This window comes from Bombina bombina, chromosome 2, assembly GCF_027579735.1.
Source record: "Bombina bombina isolate aBomBom1 chromosome 2, aBomBom1.pri, whole genome shotgun sequence".
In the NCBI taxonomy this organism is placed as follows: Eukaryota; Metazoa; Chordata; class Amphibia; order Anura; family Bombinatoridae; genus Bombina; species Bombina bombina.
Window position 1 is genome coordinate 1,144,710,275 of NC_069500.1, and position 22,361 is coordinate 1,144,732,635.

The following is a 22,361-nucleotide window of genomic DNA, read 5'->3' on the forward strand; positions in this document are numbered from 1 at the left end:
CTTCTGGCGGTTCTAAGACCGCGAGGCATATCGGTGGCTCCTTATCTAGACGACATCCTGATACAGGCGTCAAGCTTTTAAATTGCCAAGTCTCATACAGAGATATTTCTGGCATTTCTGAGGTCGCATGGGTGGAAAGTGAACGAGGAAAAGAGTTCTCTATCCCCACTCACAAGAGTCTCCTTCCTAGGGACTCTTATAGATTCTGTAGAGACGAAAATTTACCTGACGGAGGCCAGGTTATCAAAACTTCTAAATGCTTGCCGTGTCCTTCATTCCATTCCACGCCTGTCAGTGGCTCAGTGCATGGAAGTAATCGGCTTAATGGTAGCGGCAATGGACATAGTGCCATTTGCGCGCCTGCATCTCAGACCGCTGCAATTATGCATGCTAAGTCAGTGGAATGGGGATTACTCAGATTTGTCCCCTCTACTAAATCTGGATCAAGAGACCAGAGATTCTCTTCTCTGGTGGCTATCTCAGGTCCATCTGTCCAAGGGTATGTCCTTTCGCAGGCCAGATTGGACAATTGTAACAACAAATGCCAGCCTTCTAGGTTGGGGTGCAGTCTGGAACTCCCTGAAGGCTCAGGGATCGTGGACTCAGGAGGAGAAACTCCTCCCAATAAATATTCTGGAGTTAAGAGCAATATTCAATGCTCTTCTGGCTTGGCCTCAGTTAGCAACACTGAGGTTCATCAGATTTCAGTCGGACAACATCACGACTGTGGCTTACATCAACCATCAAGGGGGAACCAGGAGTTCCCTAGCGATGTTAGAAGTCTCAAAGATAATTCGCTGGGCAGAGACTCACTCTTGCCACCTGTCAGCGATCCATATACCAGGCGTAGAGAACTGGGAGGCGGATTTTCTAAGTCGTCAGACTTTTCATCCGGGGGAGTGGGAACTCCATCCGGAGGTGTTTGCTCAGTTGATTCATCGTTGGGGCAAACCAGAATTGGATCTCATGGCGTCTCACCAGAATGCCAAGCTTCCTTGTTACGGATCCAGGTCCAGGGACCCATAAGCGACGCTGATGGATGCTCTAGCAGCGCCTTGGTTCTTCAACCTGGCTTATGTGTTTCCACCGTTTCCTCTGCTCCCTCGACTGATTGCCAAGATCAAACAGGAGAGAGCATCGGTGATTCTGATAGCACCTGCGTGGCCACGCAGGACCTGGTATGCAGACCTAGTGGACATGTCATCCTTTCCACCATGGACTCTGCCTCTGAGACAAGACCTTCTAATACAAGGTCCTTTCAATCATCCGAATCTAATTTCTCTGAGACTGACTGCATGGAGATTGAACGCTTGATTCTATCAAAGCGTGGCTTCTCCGAGTCAGTCATTGATACCTTAATACAGGCACAAAAGCCTGTAACCAGGAAAATCTACCATAAGATATGGAGCAAATATCTTCATTGGTGTGAATCCAAGAATTACTCATGGAGTAAGGTTAGGATTCCTGGGATATTGTCCTTTCTCCAAGAGGGTTTGGACAAAGGATTATCAGCTAGTTCCTTAAAGGGACAGATTTCTGCTCTGTCTATTCTTTTGCACAAGCGTCTGGCAGAGGTTCCAGACGTCTAGGCATTTTGTCAGGCTTTGGTTAGAATTAAGCCTGTGTTTAAACCTGTTGCTCCCCCGTGGAGCTTAAACTTGGTTCTTAAAGTTCTTCAGGGAGTTCCGTTTGAACCCCTTCATTCCATTGATATTAAACTTTTATCCTGGAAAGTTCTGTTTTTGATGGCTATTTCCTCGTCTCGGAGAGTCTCTTGAGTTATCTGCCTTACAATGTGATTCTCCTTTACTGATTTTTCATGCAGATAAGGTAGTTCTGTGGACCAAACCTGGATTTTTACCTAAGGTGGTTTCTAACAAGAATATCAATCAAGAGATTGTTGTTCCATCATTGTGTCCTAATCCTTCTTCAAAGAAGGAACGTGTTTTACATAATCTGGACATAGTCCGTGCCTTGAAGTTTTACTTACAAGCTACTAAAGATTTTCGTCAAACATCTACACTGTTTGTCGTTTACTCTGGACAGAGGAGAAGTCAAAAAGCTTCAGCAACCTCTCTTTCCTTTTGGCTTCGGAGCATAATACGCCTAGCCTATGAGACTGCTGGACAGCAGCCCCCTGAAAGGATTACAGCTCATTCTACTAGAGCTGTGGCTTCCACCTGGGCCTTTAAAAATGAAGGCTCTGTTGAACAGATTTGCAAGGCCGCGACTTGGTCTTCGCTTCACACCTTTTCCAAATTTTACAAATTTGATACTTTTGCTTCTTCGGAGGCTGTTTTTGGGAGAAAGGTTCTTCAGGCAGTGGTTCCTTCCGCTTAATCCCTGCCTTGTCCCTCCCATCATCCGTGTACTTTAGCTTTGGTATTGGTATCCCACAAGTAATGGATGATCCGTGGACTGGATACACTTAACAAGAGAAAACATAATTTATGCTTACCTGATAAATTTATTTCTCTTGTAGTGTATCCAGTCCACGGCCCTCCCTATCATTTTAAGGCAGGTCTAAATTTTAATTAAACAACAGTCACCACTGCACCCTATGGTTTCTCCTTTCTCTGTTTGCTTCGGTCGAATGACTGGATATGGCAGTGAGGGGAGGAGCTATATAGCAGCTCTGCTGTGGGTGATCCTCTTGCAACTTCCTGTTGGGAAGGAGAATAACCCACAAGTAATGGATGATCCGTGGACTGGATACACTACAAGAGAAATAAATTTATCAGGTAAGCATAAATTATGTTTTTACCTCTGTTATTACCTTATATCTAAGCCTCTGCAGACTGCCCCCTTATTTCAGCTCTTTCGACAGACTTGCATTTTAGTCAATTAGTGCTGACTAATATTATCTATATGGCACACATGAACTAACACTATCTAGCTATGAAAAACTGTCAAAATGCACTGAGATAAGAGGCGGCCTTAGAAATTAGCATAAGAGCCTACCTAGGTTTAGCTTTCAACAAAGAATACCAAGAGAACAAAGGAAATTTCATGATAAAAGTAAATTGGAAGGTTGTTTAAAATTGCATGCCCTATCTGAATCATGAAGTTTCATTTTGACTAGACTGTCCCTTTAAGTATTTTTTTCATGAAACCTTTCAAATATAAATTAAAAGGCCATGAAAATGCAATAAGATCTAAATGGAAAATAAAAGTTATCATTATGCCTTTTCCTACAGCCTTATTTCAACATAGAATTTATAAACATATCCTTGTTTAATGATAAAAAATATATACAAATCTTTTACAAAACCAAACCAGTTTTAGTTGATTAAAAATGTCCAGGTAAGATTTCAGCAGCACTGAATGATATGATCAAAAATCAACCTGTAAAACGAAATGGATTTTCATTATTTTAGCAGTAAATTGTCAAATATAACACACTGAATTGTTAAACAACTGGCTCATGTGAATTTCCTGGACTTGAAATGAAGCTTTCATGCTTTAGATAAATCATGCTGTCATAGGCAACTTTCAAATTGACATGCTTTGTTTTCTTTTGCTATCCTTTGTTGAAGGGTAAACTTAGACTGAAAGAAGAGCGCTGTAGTGCGCATTTGTCTTCTGACAGTAGTTTTTGCAAAAATGCTTCTAGCAATGTTATACACTGTTGCAAACACTGCTGCTATACACACATGCACACTCCTGAGCTCCTATGAAACTACTAGATGTACTCTTCAACAAAGTATATCAAGGGAACAAAGCTAACAGAAGTAAATTGGAAAGTCATTTAAAATGGCATGCTCTGTCTATAGTATAAAAGTTTAATTTTGACTTTTGCTCTCTGTTAAAGCTAGACGCATGTAGTTATGGAACGGTGCAATGCTGTGACTGTGCACTTATTTATGTTTGTAATTCTGAAGTCCAGTTTTCCTATTAAGAAATCTGCTCACCAGATGTGTTCAGCTGGGTCCCATTAGTGCACTATTGCTCTGTAGCCGATTCTAATGATTTGTTTACCCCCCTCATACTAATAAGGCTGAAATACAATGATCCCCGATATTGTCATCTGATACTGAGTATTAGAATTTGGTTGATATTGTCATCTGATACTGAGTATTAGAATTTGGTTGATATTGTCATCTGATACTGAGTATTAGAATTTGGTTGATATTGTCATCTGATACTGAGCATTAGAATTTGGTTGATATTGTCATCTGATACTGAGTATTAGAATTTGGTTGATATTGTCATCTGATACTGAGTATTAGAATTTGGTTGATATTGTCATCTGATACTGAGTATTAGAATTTGGTTGATATTGTCATCTGACACTGAGTATTAGAATTTGGTTGATATTGTCATCTGATACTGAGTATTAGAATTTGGTTGATATTGTCAGTGTGTTTCACAAGTGATCACAACGTCAAGGTGGCTCTGCCAATAAAATGCCCCAGCCATGAACTAGTTTTTAAATGAAAACCACAAGAAAACGTGTTTTCATTAATTAAGGTCATGCTAATTGCATAGAAATATGCAGCCCAAACAAAGATGAACAATACAAAGGCTGTTTGGCAGCTCAAGATATAACTTTTGAGAACTGTAGTTGCTATCAAGGTTGGGTGCTGGGATCTTGACCATCCTAAACAGTAATTGAATAAAGCTGCTTTTACTTTGGGCTGATGCTACAATGTGTCTGTGATTCTGAGATCAATATATTAAGGCAAACTGTGGAAAGAAAGGTAAAGCAATCTTGTATTTTATGTTCTTTGATGTAAATGGAGAATGACAGAGTTGTATTCATAAGGATGTCAGTAGGATGTATCAGATTACGCTGCTCTTGTGGTTTTCTATTCTCCTTGCATTAAACGTTCTGCCAATTCTAAAAGAACATAAACATCTTTTTGCACAAAAATGTATTCATCCTATTGACATAGATCTTCTTGGGAAAAAAAATTATGTCTATAAGGAAAGATCTACTTAATATGTGCAACACATCTGTGCAAGTAGCACTGCACAACTTTTATTACAGAGTATTTTTTCTCATTTATATATATAATGTAATTGGGTTTAATCAGAATCAATCATGTGACAATTATCTGTCAGCAGCTACAGATGAGCTCTTTCCAATGTTGATACAATAACAATCAGACATTTTTATTGTTTATCAGAGTAACTTTTTATATTATTGGTTCAGTGAAAAATTATCCTATACTAAAACATGTGCCGGTTCTGTTTTGATACATAACAACACATTTACAGTCCATTTTTCACTTATTGAATCCCACAGCGTAATAAACTCCCAGACAACACTTTTCTACTTATTAGCAAGTATCCCAAAAAGTTTCTACCACATTGTGGATACTTAGGTATTATATACTATAGACAGATAGATAGATAGATAGATAGATAGATAGATAGATAGATAGATAGATAGATAGATAGATATTGTAGTAATGTGAAGTATTTTTATAGAAAAAACAACAACATTTAAACATATTAAAATTGATTAACAAATTATTGTGTATGTTTCAAGGGATTTGAATAAGTCAAAAGTGTATAAATATGTGTATATGTGTTTATATGCATGTATGTGTGTACATACATATTTACTCATATAAACACATAAATACACATATATAAACATATATTACATGTATACATATACACACAAATATATATATATATATATACACATATACACATATACATATATAGACCTATACATACATATATATAGACATATATACATACACACAAATATATATATATATATACACATATACATATATAGACATATATACATACACACAAATATATATATATATATATATATATATATTTAAACACACACACATTGAAGCCTTTTGCAGTCAAACACCTTGCCATATAACATATACCTTTTTAGTCCTTTTAAAACCTTTTTATCAATATAAATGTTATATTGTTTATTAAAATTCTTTATATATGAGTGTAATAGTATATTTTAATGTTTTACATGTGTTTTGTGAAACTTTTTTTTTTAACTCTTAGGGGCATATTTTTCTCCAACATTGGTGTGTCCGGTCCACGGCGTCATCTTTACTTGTGGGAATATCTCTTCCCCAACAGGAAATGGCAAAGAGTCCCAGCAAAAGCTGTCCATATAGTCCCTCCTAGGCTCCGCCCACCCCAGTCATTCTCTTTGCCGTTGCACAGGCAACATCTCCACGGAGATGGTTAAGAGTATGTGGTGTTTAGTTGTAGTTTTTTATTCTACTATCAAGAGTTTGTTATTTTAAAATAGTGCTGGTATGTACTATTTACTCTGAAACAGAAAAAGATGAAGAGTTCTGTTTGTGAGAGGAAGATGATTTTAGCAGCAGTAACTAAAATTGTTTGCTGTTTCCACATAGGACTGTTGAGATGAAGTAACTTTCTGCTTAAGGTATGACTAGCCATATTTCTAACAAGACTGTGTAATGCTGGAAGGCTGTCATTTTCCCCTCATGGGGACCGGTAAGCCATTTTTCTTAGTCTCAAACAGAATAAAGGGCTTAATATGGGCTGTAAAACTGGTAGACACTTTTATGGGCAAAATCGATTGCTTTATTTGAGCATTTTATACATGTTTATGTTTGAAATTCACACTTATAAGCTTGGGGAACGTTTTTTAACGTCAGGCACTGAGTTAGACACCTTTCCAGTCAGGAAGGGCCTTCCCAGTTGTAGGCTGAGCCTCATTTTCGCCCCATTACTGCGCAGTTACTTTTGGGAGCAAGACATGCAGATGCATGTGTGTGGATCTGAAAGTGGTTGGAAAAGTTCCTAGAAGGCTTCATTTGGTATCGTATTCCCCCTGGGTTTGGTAAAGTCGCAGCAAAGGCTGTAGCTGGGACTGTAGAGGGGTTAAAACTGTAACAGGCTCCGGTTTCTTTATTTTAAGGGTTAATGCTCTGAAAATTTTGAACAATTCCTTCATACCTTTTCACATATTCAGTAATAAAGTGTGCACTGTTTAAAATTTAAAGAGACAGTAACGGTTTTGTTTTAAAACGGTTTTTGTACTTTATTGACAAGTTTAAGCCTGTTTAACATGTCTGCACCTTCAGATAAGCTATGTTCTATATGTTTGAAGATCAATGTGTCCCCCCCTTCAAAATTGTGTGATAATTGTGCCATAGCGTCCAAACAAAGTAAGGACAGTACTGCCACAGATAGTAAAGTTGCCCAAGATGATTCATCAGATGAAGGGAGTAGACTTAGTTCTACATCATCTCCTTCTGTGTCTACACCAGTTTTGCCCACGCAGGAGGCCCCTAGTACTTCTAGCGCGCCAATGCTTATTACTATGCAACAATTGACGGCAGTAATGGATAACTCCATAGCAAATATTTTATCCAAAATGCCTGCATATCAGAGAAAGCGCGATTGCTCTGTTTTAAACCCTGAAGAGCAGGAGGGCGCTGATGATAATTGTTCTGTCATACCCTCACACCAATCTGAAGGGGCCATGAGGGAGGTTTTGTCAGATGGGGAAATTTCAGATTCAGGAAAAATTTCTCAACAGGCTGAACCTGATGTTGTGACATTTAAATTTAAATTAGAGCATCTCCGCGCACTGCTTAAGGAGGTGTTATCTACTCTGGATGATTGTGACAACCTGGTCATTCCAGAAAAATTATGCAAGATGGACAAGTTCCTAGAGGTTCCGGTGCACCCCGACGCTTTTCCTATACCCAAGCGGGTGGCGGACATAGTGAATAAGGAGTGGGAGAAGCCCGGCATACCTTTTGTTCCCCCTCCTATATTTAAGAAATTATTTCCTATGGTCGACCCCAGAAAGGACTTATGGCAGACAGTCCCTAAGGTCGAGGGGGCAGTTTCTACTCTAAACAAGCGTACTACTATCCCTATCAAGGATAATTGTGCTTTCAAAGATCCTATGGATAAAAAATTGGAGGGTTTGCTTAAAAAGATTTTTGTACAACAAGGTTACCTCCTGCAACCTATTTCGTGCATTGTTCCTGTCACTACAGCAGCGTGGTTCTGGTTCGAGGAACTAGAAAAGTCGCTCAGTAGAGAAACTCCGTATGAGGAGGTTATGGACAGAGTTCACGCACTCAAGTTGGCTAATTCTTTTATTTTAGATGCCGCTTTGCAATTAGCTAGATTAGCGGCGAAAAATTCAGGGTTTGCAACTGTGGCGCGCAGAGCGCTTTGGCTAAAGTCTTGGTCAGCGGATGTATCTTCCAAGACAAAATTGCTTAATATCCCCTTCAAGGGTAAAACTCTCTTTGGGCCAGAATTGAAAGAGATTATCTCAGACATCACTGGGGGAAAGGACCACGCCCTCCCACAAGATAGGCCTTTCAAAGCCAAGAATAAGTCTAATTTTTGTTCCTTTCGCAATTTCAGGAATGGACCGGCCTCTAATTCCGCATCCTCTAAACAAGAGGGTAATGCTTCACAAACCAAGCCAGCCTGGAAACCGATGCAAGGCTGGAACAAGGGTAAGCAGGCCAAGAAGCCTGCTGCTACTAACAAAACAGCATGAAGGAGTAGCCCCCGATCCAGGATCGGATCTAGTAGGGGGCAGACTCTCTCTCTTTGCTCAGGCTTGGGCAAGAGATGTTCAGGATCCCTGGGCACTAGAAATAGTCTCTCAGGGTTATCTTCTGGAATTCAAGGAACTACCCCAAGGGGAAGGTTCCACATGTCTCACTTATCCTCAAACCAAATAAAGAGACAGGCAATCTTACATTGTGTAAAAGACCTGTTAAAAATGGGAGTGATACACCCAGTTCCAAAGGCGGAACAGGGGATGGGATTTTACTCAAATCTGTTTGTAGTTCCCAAAAAAGAGGGAACTTTCAGACCAATTCTGGATTTAAAGATCCTAAACAAATTTCTCAGGGTTCCATCGTTCAAAATGGAAACCATTCGAACGATTCTACCTACAATCCAGGAAGGTCAATTTATGACTACCGTGGATCTAAAGGATGCGTATCTACATATTCCTATCCACAAGGATCATCATCAGTTCCTAAGGTTCGCCTTTCTGGACAAACATTACCAGTTTGTGGCCCTCCCATTCGGTTTAGCCACTGCTCCAAGGATTTTCACAAAGGTACTCGGGTCCCTTCTAGCGGTTCTAAGACCAAGGGGCATTGCAGTAGTACCTTACTTGGACGACATTCTAATACAAGCGTCGTCTCTTTCAAAGGCAAAGGCTCACACAGACATCGTTCTGGCCTTTCTCAGATCTCACGGATGGAAGGTGAACATAGAAAAAAGTTCCCTGTCTCCGTCGACAAGAGTTCCCTTCTTGGGAACAATAATAGATTCTTTAGAAATTAGGATTTTCCTGACAGAAGTCAGAAAGTCAAAACTTCTAAACGCTTGTCAGGTTCTTCATTCTATTCCTCGTCCTTCCGTAGCTCAGTGCATGGAAGTGGTAGGATTGATGGTTGCAGCAATGGACATACTTCCTTTTGCGCGAATTCATCTAAGACCATTACAACTGTGCATGCTGAAACAGTGGAATGGGGACTATACAGACTTGTCTCCAGTGATTCAAGTAGATCAGAAGACCAGAGACTCACTCCGTTGGTGGCTAACCCTGGACCACCTGTCCCAGGGAATGAGCTTCCGCAGACCAAAGTGGGTCATCGTCACGACCGATGCCAGTCTAGTGGGCTGGGGCGCGGTCTGGGACTCCCTGAAAGCTCAGGGACTATGGTCTCGGGAAGAGTCTCTTCTCCCGATAAACATTCTGGAACTGAGAGTGATATTCAATGCTCTCAGGGCTTGGCCTCAACTAGCAAAGGCCAGATTCATAAGATTCCAATCAGACAACATGACGACTGTTGCTTATATCAATCATCAGGGGGGAACAAGGAGTTCCCTGGCGATGAGAGAAGTGACCAAAATAATAAAATGGGCGGAGGATCACTCCTGCCACCTATCTGCGATCCACATCTCAGGAGTGGAAAACTGGGAGGCGGATTATCTGAGTCGTCAGACATTCCATCCGGGGGAGTGGGAACTCCACCCGGAGATCTTTGCCCAGGTGACTCAATTATGGGGCATTCCAGACATGGATCTGATGGCGTCTCGTCAGAACTTCAAGGTTCCTTGCTACGGGTCCAGATCCAGGGATCCCAAGGCGACTCTAGTGGATGCACTAGTAGCGCCTTGGACCTTCAACCTAACTTATGTGTTTCCACCTTTTCCTCTCATTCCCAGGCTGGTAGCCAGGATCAAGCAGGAGAGGGCCTCGGTGATCTTGATAGCTCCTGTGTGGCCACGCAGGACTTGGTATGCAGACCTGGTGAATATGTCATCGGTTCCACCATGGAAGCTACCTTTGAGACAGGATCTTCTTGTACAGGGTCCATTTGAACATCCAAATCTGGTCTCCCTCCAGCTGACGGCTTGGAAATTGAACGCTTGATTCTATCAAAGCGTGGGTTTTCAGATTCTGTGATAGATACTCTGGTTCAAGCCAGAAAACCGGTAACTAGAAAAATTTACCATAAAATATGGAAAAGATATATCTGCTGGTGTGAATCCAAGGGATTCTTATGGAATAAGATCAAAATTCCTAATATCCTTTCCTTTCTACAAGAGGGTTTGGATAAAGGTTTATCAGCGAGTTCTCTAAAGGGACAGATTTCTGCTTTATCTGTCTTGTTACACAAACGACTGGCAACTGTGCCAGATGTTCAAGCATTTGTTCAGGCTCTGGTTAGGATCAAGCCTGTTTACAGACCTTTGACTCCTCCCTGGAGTTTACATCTAGTTCTTTCAGTTCTCCAAGGGGTTCCGTTTGAACCTTTACATTCCATAGATATTAAGTTGTTATCTTGGAAAGTTTTGTTTTTGGTTGCTATTTCTTCTGCTAGAAGAGTTTCTGAGTTATCTGCTCTGCAGTGTACTCCACCCTATCTGGTGTTCCATTCAGATAAGGTTGTTTTGCGTACTAAGCCTGGTTTTCTTCCAAAGGTTGTTTCCAACAAAAATATTAACCAGGAGATAGTTGTACCTTCTTTGTGTCCGAATCCAGTTTCAAAGAAGGAACGTTTGTTACACAATTTAGATGTAGTCCGTGCTCTAAAATTCTATTTAGAAGCTACAAAAGAGTTCAGACAAACATCTTCTCTGTTTGTCGTCTATTCTGGTAAAAGGAGAGGTCAAAAAGCGACTTCTAACTCTCTTTCCTTTTGGCTTAAAAGCATCATCCGATTGGCTTACGAGACTGCCGGACGGCAGCCTCCTGAAAGAATCACGGCTCACTCTCCTAGGGCTGTGGCTTCCACATGGGCCTTCAAGAACGAGGCTTCTGTTGATCAGATATGTAAGGCAGCGACTTGGTCTTCCCTGCACACTTTTGCCAAATTTTACAAATTTGATACTTTTGCTTCTTCGGAGGCTATTTTTGGGAGAAAGGTTTTGCAAGCCGTGGTGCCTTCTGTTTAGGTAACCTGATTTGCTCCCTCCCTTCATCCGTGTCCTAAAGCTTTGGTATTGGTTCCCACAAGTAAGGATGACGCTGTGGACCGGACACACCAATGTTGGAGAAAACAGAATTTATGCTTACCTGATAAATTACTTTCTCCAACGGTGTGTCCGGTCCACGGCCCGCCCTGGTTTTTTAATCAGGTTTGATGAATTAATTTCTCTAACTACAGTCACCACGGCACCCTATAGTTTCTCCTGTTTTTTCCTCCTGTCCGTCGGTCGATTGACTGGGGTGGGCGGAGCCTAGGAGGGACTATATGGAAAGCTTTTGCTGGGACTCTTTGCCATTTCCTGTTGGGGAAGAGATATTCCCACAAGTAAGGATGACGCCGTGGACCGGACACACCGTTGGAGAAAGTAATTTATCAGGTAAGCATAAATTCTGTTATCAAAGTGCGAGCGGACATGTACATATGATGTAGCGTATCATGTCCGCTGCACATAGATAAATGCTGACAGCATACGCTGTCGGCATTTATCATTGCACAAGCAGTTCACCAGAACTGCTTGTGCAATACTGCCCCCTGCAGATTCACGGCCAATTGGCCGCTAGCAGGGGGTGTCAGTCAACCCGATCGTATTCAATTGGGTTGATTTCTGTCCGCCGCCTCAGAGCAGGCGGACAAGTTATGGAGCAGCGGTCTTAAGACCTTCAGGCTCTCCGGAAACAAAGGGCATCAAGCTCCATTCGGAGCGTGATAATTTGTCCCCTTACACTTTATTTCAGGTGTCAGGTCACGCTAATTCTTCAAGCGTTATTTCGATTTTTGCTCAAGCACAACCCATAACTTTCAGCTTGTAATATCAGCGATATTAACGCATTCACTATATCTATTGAAAGTAATGGGTGCTCTAAAGCAATATCGGCTGCCCTAAACCTGCTCCGGTAAATCTATTTTACCAAGGACTTGTAATATCAATTTGCACACTAATTTTACCACGGTCCACCGATAGTGCTATTGCATTCCATGGTAACATTAGAGCACCACTTGTAATATGGGCCATGGGTGTTACACAGAGTCATACTGGATAACATTAGGATCTAGCATATAAAAAACGTTCTTAAACATACATTAGTCAACATACTAACTATTCAGCCTGTGATTAACCGCTAAACCCAGGAGATCACCAATTTGTCAATTTTTTGGGATTATGAAGTCTATAGATTAACAATAAAGATTTCATGTTGTTCTCTGGGGGTAACAATTCCAAGCTTGAGTGTTATTAATGGCAGAAGCATTTTAGGATTGTGATTGCTAGTAACGCACATTGACAATACCGGCCGATATTCAGAAATCGGTATCTGATGAAAACAACCAAAAAGTTATGTGATCAACCTCTTAGTATATAACCAAATATGTACAACTCAAAGCCATGCTACAGAATGGCATGACAGTTTTATTTTTCTAAAAACACTTATCATCCATGTTGAATTCAATTAAACCATGGTATCTATCCACAGATTCAAAGTCCGACATCATACCTCTACCGTAAGGAAGGGCCAAATGCCTTCTGTGCACCAACAATCACAAAGGTTTGTATGATACAGCTGAAACGTTAAGGGCATATTCTGGGATAATGACCACAATAGTAATATGTACTTATAATGTACATTTTCCCACTATTTAGATTTCCAGTTTCTCATTATCAGCTGCATGCAAAAAATAGCTAATTAAATAGTGTTTCATCAAAATATGAGTCATACCAACAGAAATCCTAGCTCTATCCTTTATTGGGGCATAAAGAGATAGATCTGGAATAATAAGTTCACATGATATTGGTGTTTATGAATATAGCATTTAAACATTGTGTTTAAAACAGGGTAATGAAATATAAGTTTTTTAGTAAATTAAGTGGGTCTGTATTCCAGGTGACGGTATTCAAGGTGATTTACTGTTCCATTTGGTATAATGCTGGTATTATGTAGACACTAGTATTATTAACGTACCTATATTATGTAGACACCAGTGTTATATCCCATTATCTCTCTAGTTTTAGAGGTTTTTCAATCCTGATAACAGGACAAAAGAGTGGGCATGCTCATTTTTTACAGCACATCCACATTCCTAAATGGAAAGCTTTAGAAAAGTCTAGTTTAGTGTATAATTTAATTAAATAATTATTCTATAATTTAAAACTTTATGCTTCCCCACAAAAGGAAAATATATCAACAGTTTTGCTAAATATAGAGCTCCCATTTGCAATTCAAGTTAAGGAAGTACTCAGGCTAAGAGTTTCTATGCTTTCTTACACATGACCAAGAACTTAAAGGGACAGTCACCACCAGAATTTTTGTTGGCTTAAAAGATAGATAATCCCTTTATTACCCATTCCCCAGTTTTGCATAACCAACATGGTTATATTAATATACTTTTTACCTCTGTGATTACCTTATAGCTAAGCATCTTCTGACAGCCCCCTGATCACATGACATTTTATTTATTATCTAATGACTTTCATTTTAACCAATTAGTGCAGTGTCTGCCACAATCCACGGGTGTGATCACAATGTTATGTATATGGTTTACATGAACTAGCTCTCCCCTGTTGTGAAAAGCAAATAAAAAATCATGTGATCAGAGGCGGCCTTCAAGGGCTTAGAAATCATCATATGAGCCTTTCTAGGTTTAGCTTTCAACTAAGAATACCAAGAGAACAAAGCAAAACTGGTGATAAAAGTAAATTGAAAATTTGTTTTTTTTTTGGACTTGACTGTCCCTTTAAATGCTGGAAGATTTAATTAATACATGTTTTGTTATGCAATGTGTTGCTGCCTAAGGGTAAAATGTAGTAAACAAAACTATTGTATTTGTAAGCTATATACAAAAATAGCTGTGTGAGCTGTTAGGGGTTTTCATAATGTTGGAATATTTCAGTACATTCTCTGCTACATGATTATTATAAAAGATACAAAAACAATTCACTGCACATAGTAGGATTTGAACCCATGACCCTTATCAAAGTAAAGCCCTCTGTCTTTTAAACTGTCCTGAGTGTTGATAATATCTGTAGCAGTTTTTTGACCCATAATGACACAACATAAAAAATTTGATACATTTGATTTATTTACAAACAAGTTAAAGGTTTCTCCCATATATTTGTATGTGCTTTTAAAAGCATTGCTTTTTTTTAAGTCTCAGATGCCTACATCTCCTATTTTAAAGCACCACGTTTTCATTAGTGTAACAATACATTAGGCTTGCTGTCAACAATACTAGTTCTAACATCTATATAAACAAACTAGGATGATTTGTGATGTTGTACAGTCAGTTATTCTACCTAACTGGTCTAACTTAGAACAAAATAACTATCAAAATAAAGATAGTGTGTACAGCGCCAAAAAAGGCTAAGGGATAAATATAAACACTGAAGTGGTATAAAAAGGTTTTAATAAGGAAAGGGATGTTGAATCCCTAAAAACAAATGCAATCAAAGGCTAGACAAATAAAAACTAGATGATAAATCTAGATACTAGAAGACTAACAGAAACAGCTCGCAAGGGGGACTAAAAATCGGAATTAAGTGGCTAACACTAGATTAAGATGTCTCTAAGAGCTAGGTATAGCTTAGACAATAAAAGTGTGTAAATAAACTTTGACAGTAGATTAATGCACAGTTCAAACTAATATACATAAACCAAAAATAACAGAGCAATAAAATATGAACATATACAGTATAGTGTACCCGTGCACTGCAGTGCAAAAAAAGAGGCACAAAACAGGTGGAAAAAAAAAAGGGTGTAAAAAATGTGTAAAAATAGTGTGTATGATTGGGGTGAAAACAAAAATATCACAAGGAAAAATAAAATACAAAATCAGTGAGTCAATGAAAAAATCAGTAAAATGTTGTTCAACAAATGTTAGTGAAAAACCAAAGCAAAAGGAATGTACGTGAAAAATTGAATGTTAATCCAAAGGATAGTCACCAAAAACAAATCCAAATATCACTGAAAACCTTGGGTCCTGGTAGGGGAAACTTCCAGGTGAATCCTGACGGCTGTCAGCTGCTCCTATGGTGTCCTAGTAGCGTGCCTGCAAACAAAGTTCACAACATAGCGTACCAAATTTAAAAACAATGTGGGCTTTAAAATAATGCTTACCAATGGGTCTACGCGTTTCAGCCCTCAATAGGCCTTTATCAAGACTGAGTCTTGATAAAGGCCTATTGAGGGCCGAAACGCGTATGTTGTGAACTTTGTTTGCAGGTACGCTACTAGGACACCATAGGAGCAGCTGACAGCTGTCAGGATTCACCTGGAAGTTTCCCCTACCAGGACCCAAGGTTTTCAGTGTGATTTGGATTTGTTTTTGGTGACTATCCTTTGGATTAACATTCAATTTTTCACGTACATTCCTTTTGCTTTGGTTTTTCACTAACATTTGTTGAACAACATTTTTATGGAGTGATTGTTTCATATTTTTGTTTTCACCCCAATCATACACACTATTTTTACACATTTTTTCCACCCTTTTTTTTTTTTCCCACCTGTTTTGTGCCTCTTTTTTTGCACTGCAGTGCACGGGTACACTATACTGTATATGTTCATAATTTATTTATGTTATTTTTGGTTTATGTATATTAGTTTGAACTGTGCATTAATCTACTGTCAAAGTTTATTAACACACTTTTATTGTCTAAGCTATACCTAGCTCTTAGAGACATCTGAATCTAGTGTTAGCCACTTAATTCCGATTTTTAGTCCCCCTTGCGAGCTGTTTCTGTTAGTCTTCTAGTATCTAGATTTATCATCTATTTTTTATTTGTCTAGCCTTTGATCGCATTTGTTTTTAGGGATTCAACATCCCTTTCCTTATTAAAACCTTTTTATACCACTTCCGTGTTTATATTTATCCCTTAGCCTTTTTTGGCGCTGTACACACTATCTTTATTTCCATATAATCCCTTTGGGGGTTGGTTAGGCCCTCTGTCTGTGTACAGCTTAGGGATTGTCCTAGCGCTTGGCCACTATCCCCTATTTCTATAAAATAACTATCAAAATCAATTTACCCATTTCAGATTACAATAATTACCAAAATCTAATTACCTATTTAAGATCACAATAAGTACTAAAATCTAATTACCATTTTAAGTACCAAAATATAATGATTTATCTCAGATTACAAAAACTAGCCATAATTAAGAAGTGACACATCTACACAAATGGTAGCATTTGTATTATACTTCTGCACTGTTTCTAGTAGTCTACTTTTTCAGTGTTTCTCAGTCATATCAGACACATAGTTATTTGTTTAACTACAAAATATAATTATTGATTTAGAAACTCCCATGTGATGAAACAAAAATGTCATGTTTTCTTTAGATCTATTTACCAGATTAGTAATATATGAGGTAGATAGTGTTTCTTTTTTTTCTTCATGTTTTCATTGATTTATTTTAAAACCCAATATTCCTGATTGCAGATGCAACATTCTTAATAATGGAACAGTACAGAATACTGAAAGCATCTCACAGGAAAAACTTGCAAACAAATATACAGACTGTTATATCTGTCCATCATTCACAACGAGCAGGAAAAAAATGACATTTCAGCAAATGATGACAGAGTACTATTCTTGATGCCACCACTCTGAATTCATTTCACAACACAGAGTTTTGTCTTATTGACACAGTTTATTTGGCTAATTTCTTCAGCATAATTTACCAGTAACATTTCAGTATGAAGCACCATTTTAAAATGGCAAATTTTACCTGGAATATTTCTCTAGATAGTGTATTTTATACATGTCACATGTGCACTTTTTCACAGTGGTGCATTTTGTTTACTATATTTCATGTGAAAGATTCCCATATCTCCTTTTTAAATTGATAAATTAGCATTCAAACAATATTAAAAATAATGTACAGGTTTGACAAAAAATCGCAATCTTTATGTTAAATGGACTGTAAAGTCAAAATTAAACTTTCATGATTCGGGCAATTTTAAACAAATTTACAATTTACTTCTATTATCTACTTAGTTTAATTCTCTTGGTATCCTTTGTTGAAAGGCATATTTAGGTATTCTCAGGAGCAGCTATGCACTACACATGTATGCCTCTTGTCATTGGCTTACCAGAATTGTACAGAGAGCTTCCATTAGTACATTGTGGCTCATTCAACAAAGGATACTAAGTGAATAAAGCAAAATTCTGGGTTTCATCTCTCTTTAATGTCTGATAAGCAAATTTGGCAGTAACCATCACCTCTGCATTTAATTTTCTGTGGGGGGGGGGGGGGGAATACATAAAATTATATTTGTGTTAAACATGTTGCTTTTGCAAAGTGAGAGAATACTAAATACGTGTTGGTTTACCTGGTTTTAATTAGGAATTGCATTTTTAGGAAGATTTAAAAGGTCGGATGGTGGGAAATGAAGTAAGATTTCATCCAAATATCTTCATTCCCATGTCATCAGATACTGACTCACTGTCTGGGAATGGCAAACATTCCAGTGCCAATTGGTGAACTGAGAAAGCCCAGTTCAAACATCAACACAAGTGAATGCTGAGGCTGACTTTGTTTTAAATGTCTAATCATTGTTAATTTATAAGAGAAGGTATTCTGTAATCCTCTGTATATAAGTTGTCAGTTGATGATGATGTAAGCTATGTTTCTGGTATTTGAATGCAGGAGCTGCAGAACCTTACAGCAACTGAAGGACAGGTTGTGGTGCTAGAGTGCAGGGTGAAGGGAACACCTCCTGTAAAAGTCAGATGGTTTAGACAAGGAGTTGAAATTCAAGACTCGCCTGATTTCAGAATTCTTCAAAAAAGTAAGATTATTTTATTTAAATATACATTTATTTAAAATAAAAATTATATATATATACTGTTATATACAATGCCCAAAGAAATATTTATATATATATATATATATATATATATATATATATATATATATATATATATATATATATATATATATATATATATATATATATATATATATATATATATATATTATAGAATAGATTGTGAGGACCCCAAGCCACCACACATAAAATGTAAACCACAAGTCACTTTATTGTAATTTTAGCAAAAAATAAAAACATATAATTAGTGTTATATGCCAAAAATATAATTTCTTATGTAGCATATTTCTTTCATAAGGTGATGAGAGCCCACAAGCCATTACTACTGGAATTCAACTCCTCGCCACTAGGAGGGAAAGATACCCTACATTCCAAGAGCTTTTAATTCCTCTAACCTCTCTGGTATCCCTTTTATCTAGAGTCAGGAATAGAAGTGAAGAGAGCATGGAGTACTTGGTAATGACAGAAAAAAACACCCTCTGGGAGTTAGTCACAAGCCTGCCATGGGTGTCACAGGGACTTGTCCCTAAGCCTCCTCCTTGTCAGTATGTAGCAGGGTTGTAATACAATTTATTTGTTATTATTCTTTAAAACATACCCCCAATTAAAATGTATATACAAAACAATTTAAATTAATAATTATTCCTAAATTCTTTAGATTTGTTAAAATGTATATTTATATAGAAAAGAGACTAGATTATGGGGGATATTTATCAAAGGTCTGGCAGACCTGATTTGAAAGTGCGGATCAGGTCCGCCAGACCTTGCTGAATGCGGAGAGCAATACGCTCTCCGTATTCAGCATTGCACCAGCAGCTCTTGTGAGCTGCTGGTGCAACGCCGCCCCCTACAGATTCACAGCCAATTGGCCGCCAGCAGGGGGGTGTCAATCAACCTGATCGTACTCGATCGGGTTAATTTTCGGCGATGTCTGATCGCCTGCTCAGAGCAGGCGGACAGGTTATTGAGCAGCGGTCTTTAGACCGCTGCTTCATAACTGCTGTTTCTGGCGAGCCTGCAGGCTCACCAGAAACACAGGCCCTCAAGCTCAATCCGGAGCTTGATAAATGGGCCCCTATGAAATGACTATACACGTATGCTGTTATAATATTCTTACAAAGATCATTAAAAAAATATACCTTTAAAATGAACTTTACTCACAATAATCGCCTTGTGTTACAAAAAAAACAGGATGGAGTGAGTGCACCTTTAAATGTGAACTTGTGGTAATTATAAAGGTAGCTCTAAAACCCTACAAAGTGATAAAAGTTCCTCCAAACTATTATCGAAGTGTTAGATAATTAAGACAGGTGAAGGGGAGCTAATTATATGTTCGTAAATTCTTAAAAAATTATTATTTTCAAAAAAAATTATTATAAAAAACTTTATGGTTGTGCGAAAGTGTATATGTACTTAATGCAATTGAATGTCTTAAAAGAAGTGTGACTTCTAAAATTTAATAGCGAAGTAAACTTAGAAATAAATTTAGAAAAGTGGAAAATTTAAATAAATATGTTTTATATTGTTAATTGGCAAACAGAAAGCAAGGGTAGAAAAAATAATATATCGAAATTTATAACATTGTTAAAAATCTTGCTATACAAAAAATCAAATACAATATTGATACATATGAGCTCATGCAATTTAAAAAACAAACATATATATATATAAAATGTTTTAAATAGCAGATATCTGTGCAGATAGTAGAATTAATATATCGCACTGCAGTTGATTGTGTAAAACATGCAAAAGTCACTGAAAAGCCGGCTTATTTTTGGACATCATAGGAAAAAACCTCCTTAAAAAAGCCTTTAAATGAAACCAAATAAAATGTACCTTTAAAAGTAGTGTGTTTCAATACTACTTATAACAAGTGGCAGACTCCGTTGAGAGAAATGGTATAAAATTAAGTTTGCCTAGAGAACGGTTTTGTTGAATAATTCAGAGGGGTATACGGAATACCAACATATGATGATAAATGGTGTGCTATTAGTAAATAGCTTTATTTCTGTAGTGTGCAGCGTTCTCAAATATTCTTTTAGGTAGGTATAAAAGTGTAGGAGTAAAATAGTACCTGTATTGCTGCTACTCGCTACTTCGGATTGCAACAAAAATTTGGACATCCTGCAACGGAGGTCAGTTGCCATCAGAGCTTGTAGAAATTTTCTCCCACCTGGGAAGTACAAAGAACCGGAGACCTGGAATAGACCTTAGTCCATACTGATTGATAGTATTGGGACACCGTAACCCACAAAGGTTTATGAAACATCTCAGGATCCACAGCTATTACTAATAGCAGTCCTCTAACACCAGGTACTATTTTACTCCTACACTTTTATACCTACCTAAAAGAATATTTGAGAACGCTGCACACTACAGAAATAAAGCTATTTACTAATAGCACACCATTTATCATCATATGTTGTTATTCCGTATACCCCTCTGAATTATTCAACAAAACCGTTCTCTAGGCAAACTTAATTTTATACCATTTCTCTCAACGGAGTCTGCCACTTGTTATAAGTAGTATTGAAACACACTACTTTTAAAGGTACATTTTATTTGGTTTCATTTAAAGGCTTTTTTAAGGAGGTTTTTTCCTATGATGTCCAAAAATAAGCCGGCTTTTCAGTGACTTTTGCATGTTTTACACAATCAACTGCAGTGCGATATATTAATTCTACTATCTGCACAGATATCTGCTATTTAAAACATTTTTTATATATATATGTTTGTTTTTTAAATTGTATGAGCTCATATGTATCAATATTGTATTTGATTTTTTGTATAGCAAGATTTTTAACAATTTTATAAATTTCGATATATTCTTTTTTCTACCCTTGCTTTCTGTTTGCCAATTAACAATATAAAACGTATTTATTTAAATTTTCCACTTTTCTAAATTTATTTCTAAGTTTACTTCGCTATTAAATTTTAGAAGTCACACTTCTTTTAAGACATTCAATTGCATTAAGTACATATACACTTTCGCACAACCATAAAGTTTTTTACAATATTTTTTTTTGAAAATAATAATTTTTTAAGAATTTATGAACATATAATTAGCTCCCCTTCACCTGTCTTAATTATCTCACAATAATCGCCTTAAAATACCACAACAAAATACGTATGTATGTAATAAGTATGGACCGTTAGCTTAACAGTGTTTAGTTAAACAGTATAACAAGATACTTCCACCCAAATCTTACTGGATTTCAATAGATTTAAGATAACTTTCAGACAAGTATAAATAAGTTATTTAGCCCACAAATGATTCTATATAACTTCAATTAAAAACACCAGAAATTGTATATATTATTAATGCAAACAACCAATTTATGTGACTAGCTAAGACTACAAAGGACTATGGATATAAGCATAAAATACAAAGTGCCCTTTTACAATTATTAACTTCAATTAAACTGTAGTAACAATTAATGTATTTGCTTTAAAATATTAAATTATAGTCACTGCCATACGTTACCACATAACCAAATGATTATTCAGTTTCCAGAATTTATTGTGGGTCATCTAAGAAGGATTTATCCACTATATCACAAAGGTACAGGCCTCAAAACTGTTATCTTCGTTTATTCAAGAAAGTGTCCCAAAATGGCAGATAATCTACTTGGCACAAATCCTGTGTATTTTCCTCTCTAAAACGTATGCTTCTTTGAGTCTGTGTCACCTTTGTCTACTGTGTGGGGGTTTTCATTTAAGATTAATCCCTCCTTCTTTTCTTTAATCATTCACACAAGATTTTGATAAGCCCTTACCGATGCTTGTCTTCTGATTCGCCCTCGGATCTGAACATATCATCGGCCCTTGAGACATATGGTTATCTGATACTATAATTCCCCTTGTTTGCAATGCTCGCATAAACCATCAGAGGGCAGCAGACAACTAGAAATGCACTTTTGCTATCAAATAGTGCTACAGTTTATACGGTTTACTATGTATCTTTTGAATGTATATTTAATATACTCATTATTTCCCGATATTAAGTAACCTGTCTGGTCACATATCTGTCCCATCTAATATGACTTATCATGTATCTATAGAGACTAAACATGAGCATACTTTAATACTA

At 37.6% G+C, this 22,361-nt stretch overlaps 1 protein-coding gene across 3 annotated transcripts in view; it reads left to right on the forward strand.

The window, feature by feature from the left end:
* PALLD (palladin, cytoskeletal associated protein) overlaps window positions 1-22,361 on the forward strand; it is a 641,289-nt gene that overhangs the window by 320,772 nt on the left and 298,156 nt on the right. For all 3 annotated transcript variants that reach the window (XM_053703808.1, XM_053703809.1, XM_053703810.1), the window contains 2 exons: window positions 12,923-12,994; window positions 18,091-18,232. In XM_053703808.1, coding sequence (XP_053559783.1) covers window positions 12,923-12,994; window positions 18,091-18,232 — 214 coding nt within the window. The remainder of the gene's footprint in view (window positions 1-12,922; window positions 12,995-18,090; window positions 18,233-22,361) is intronic.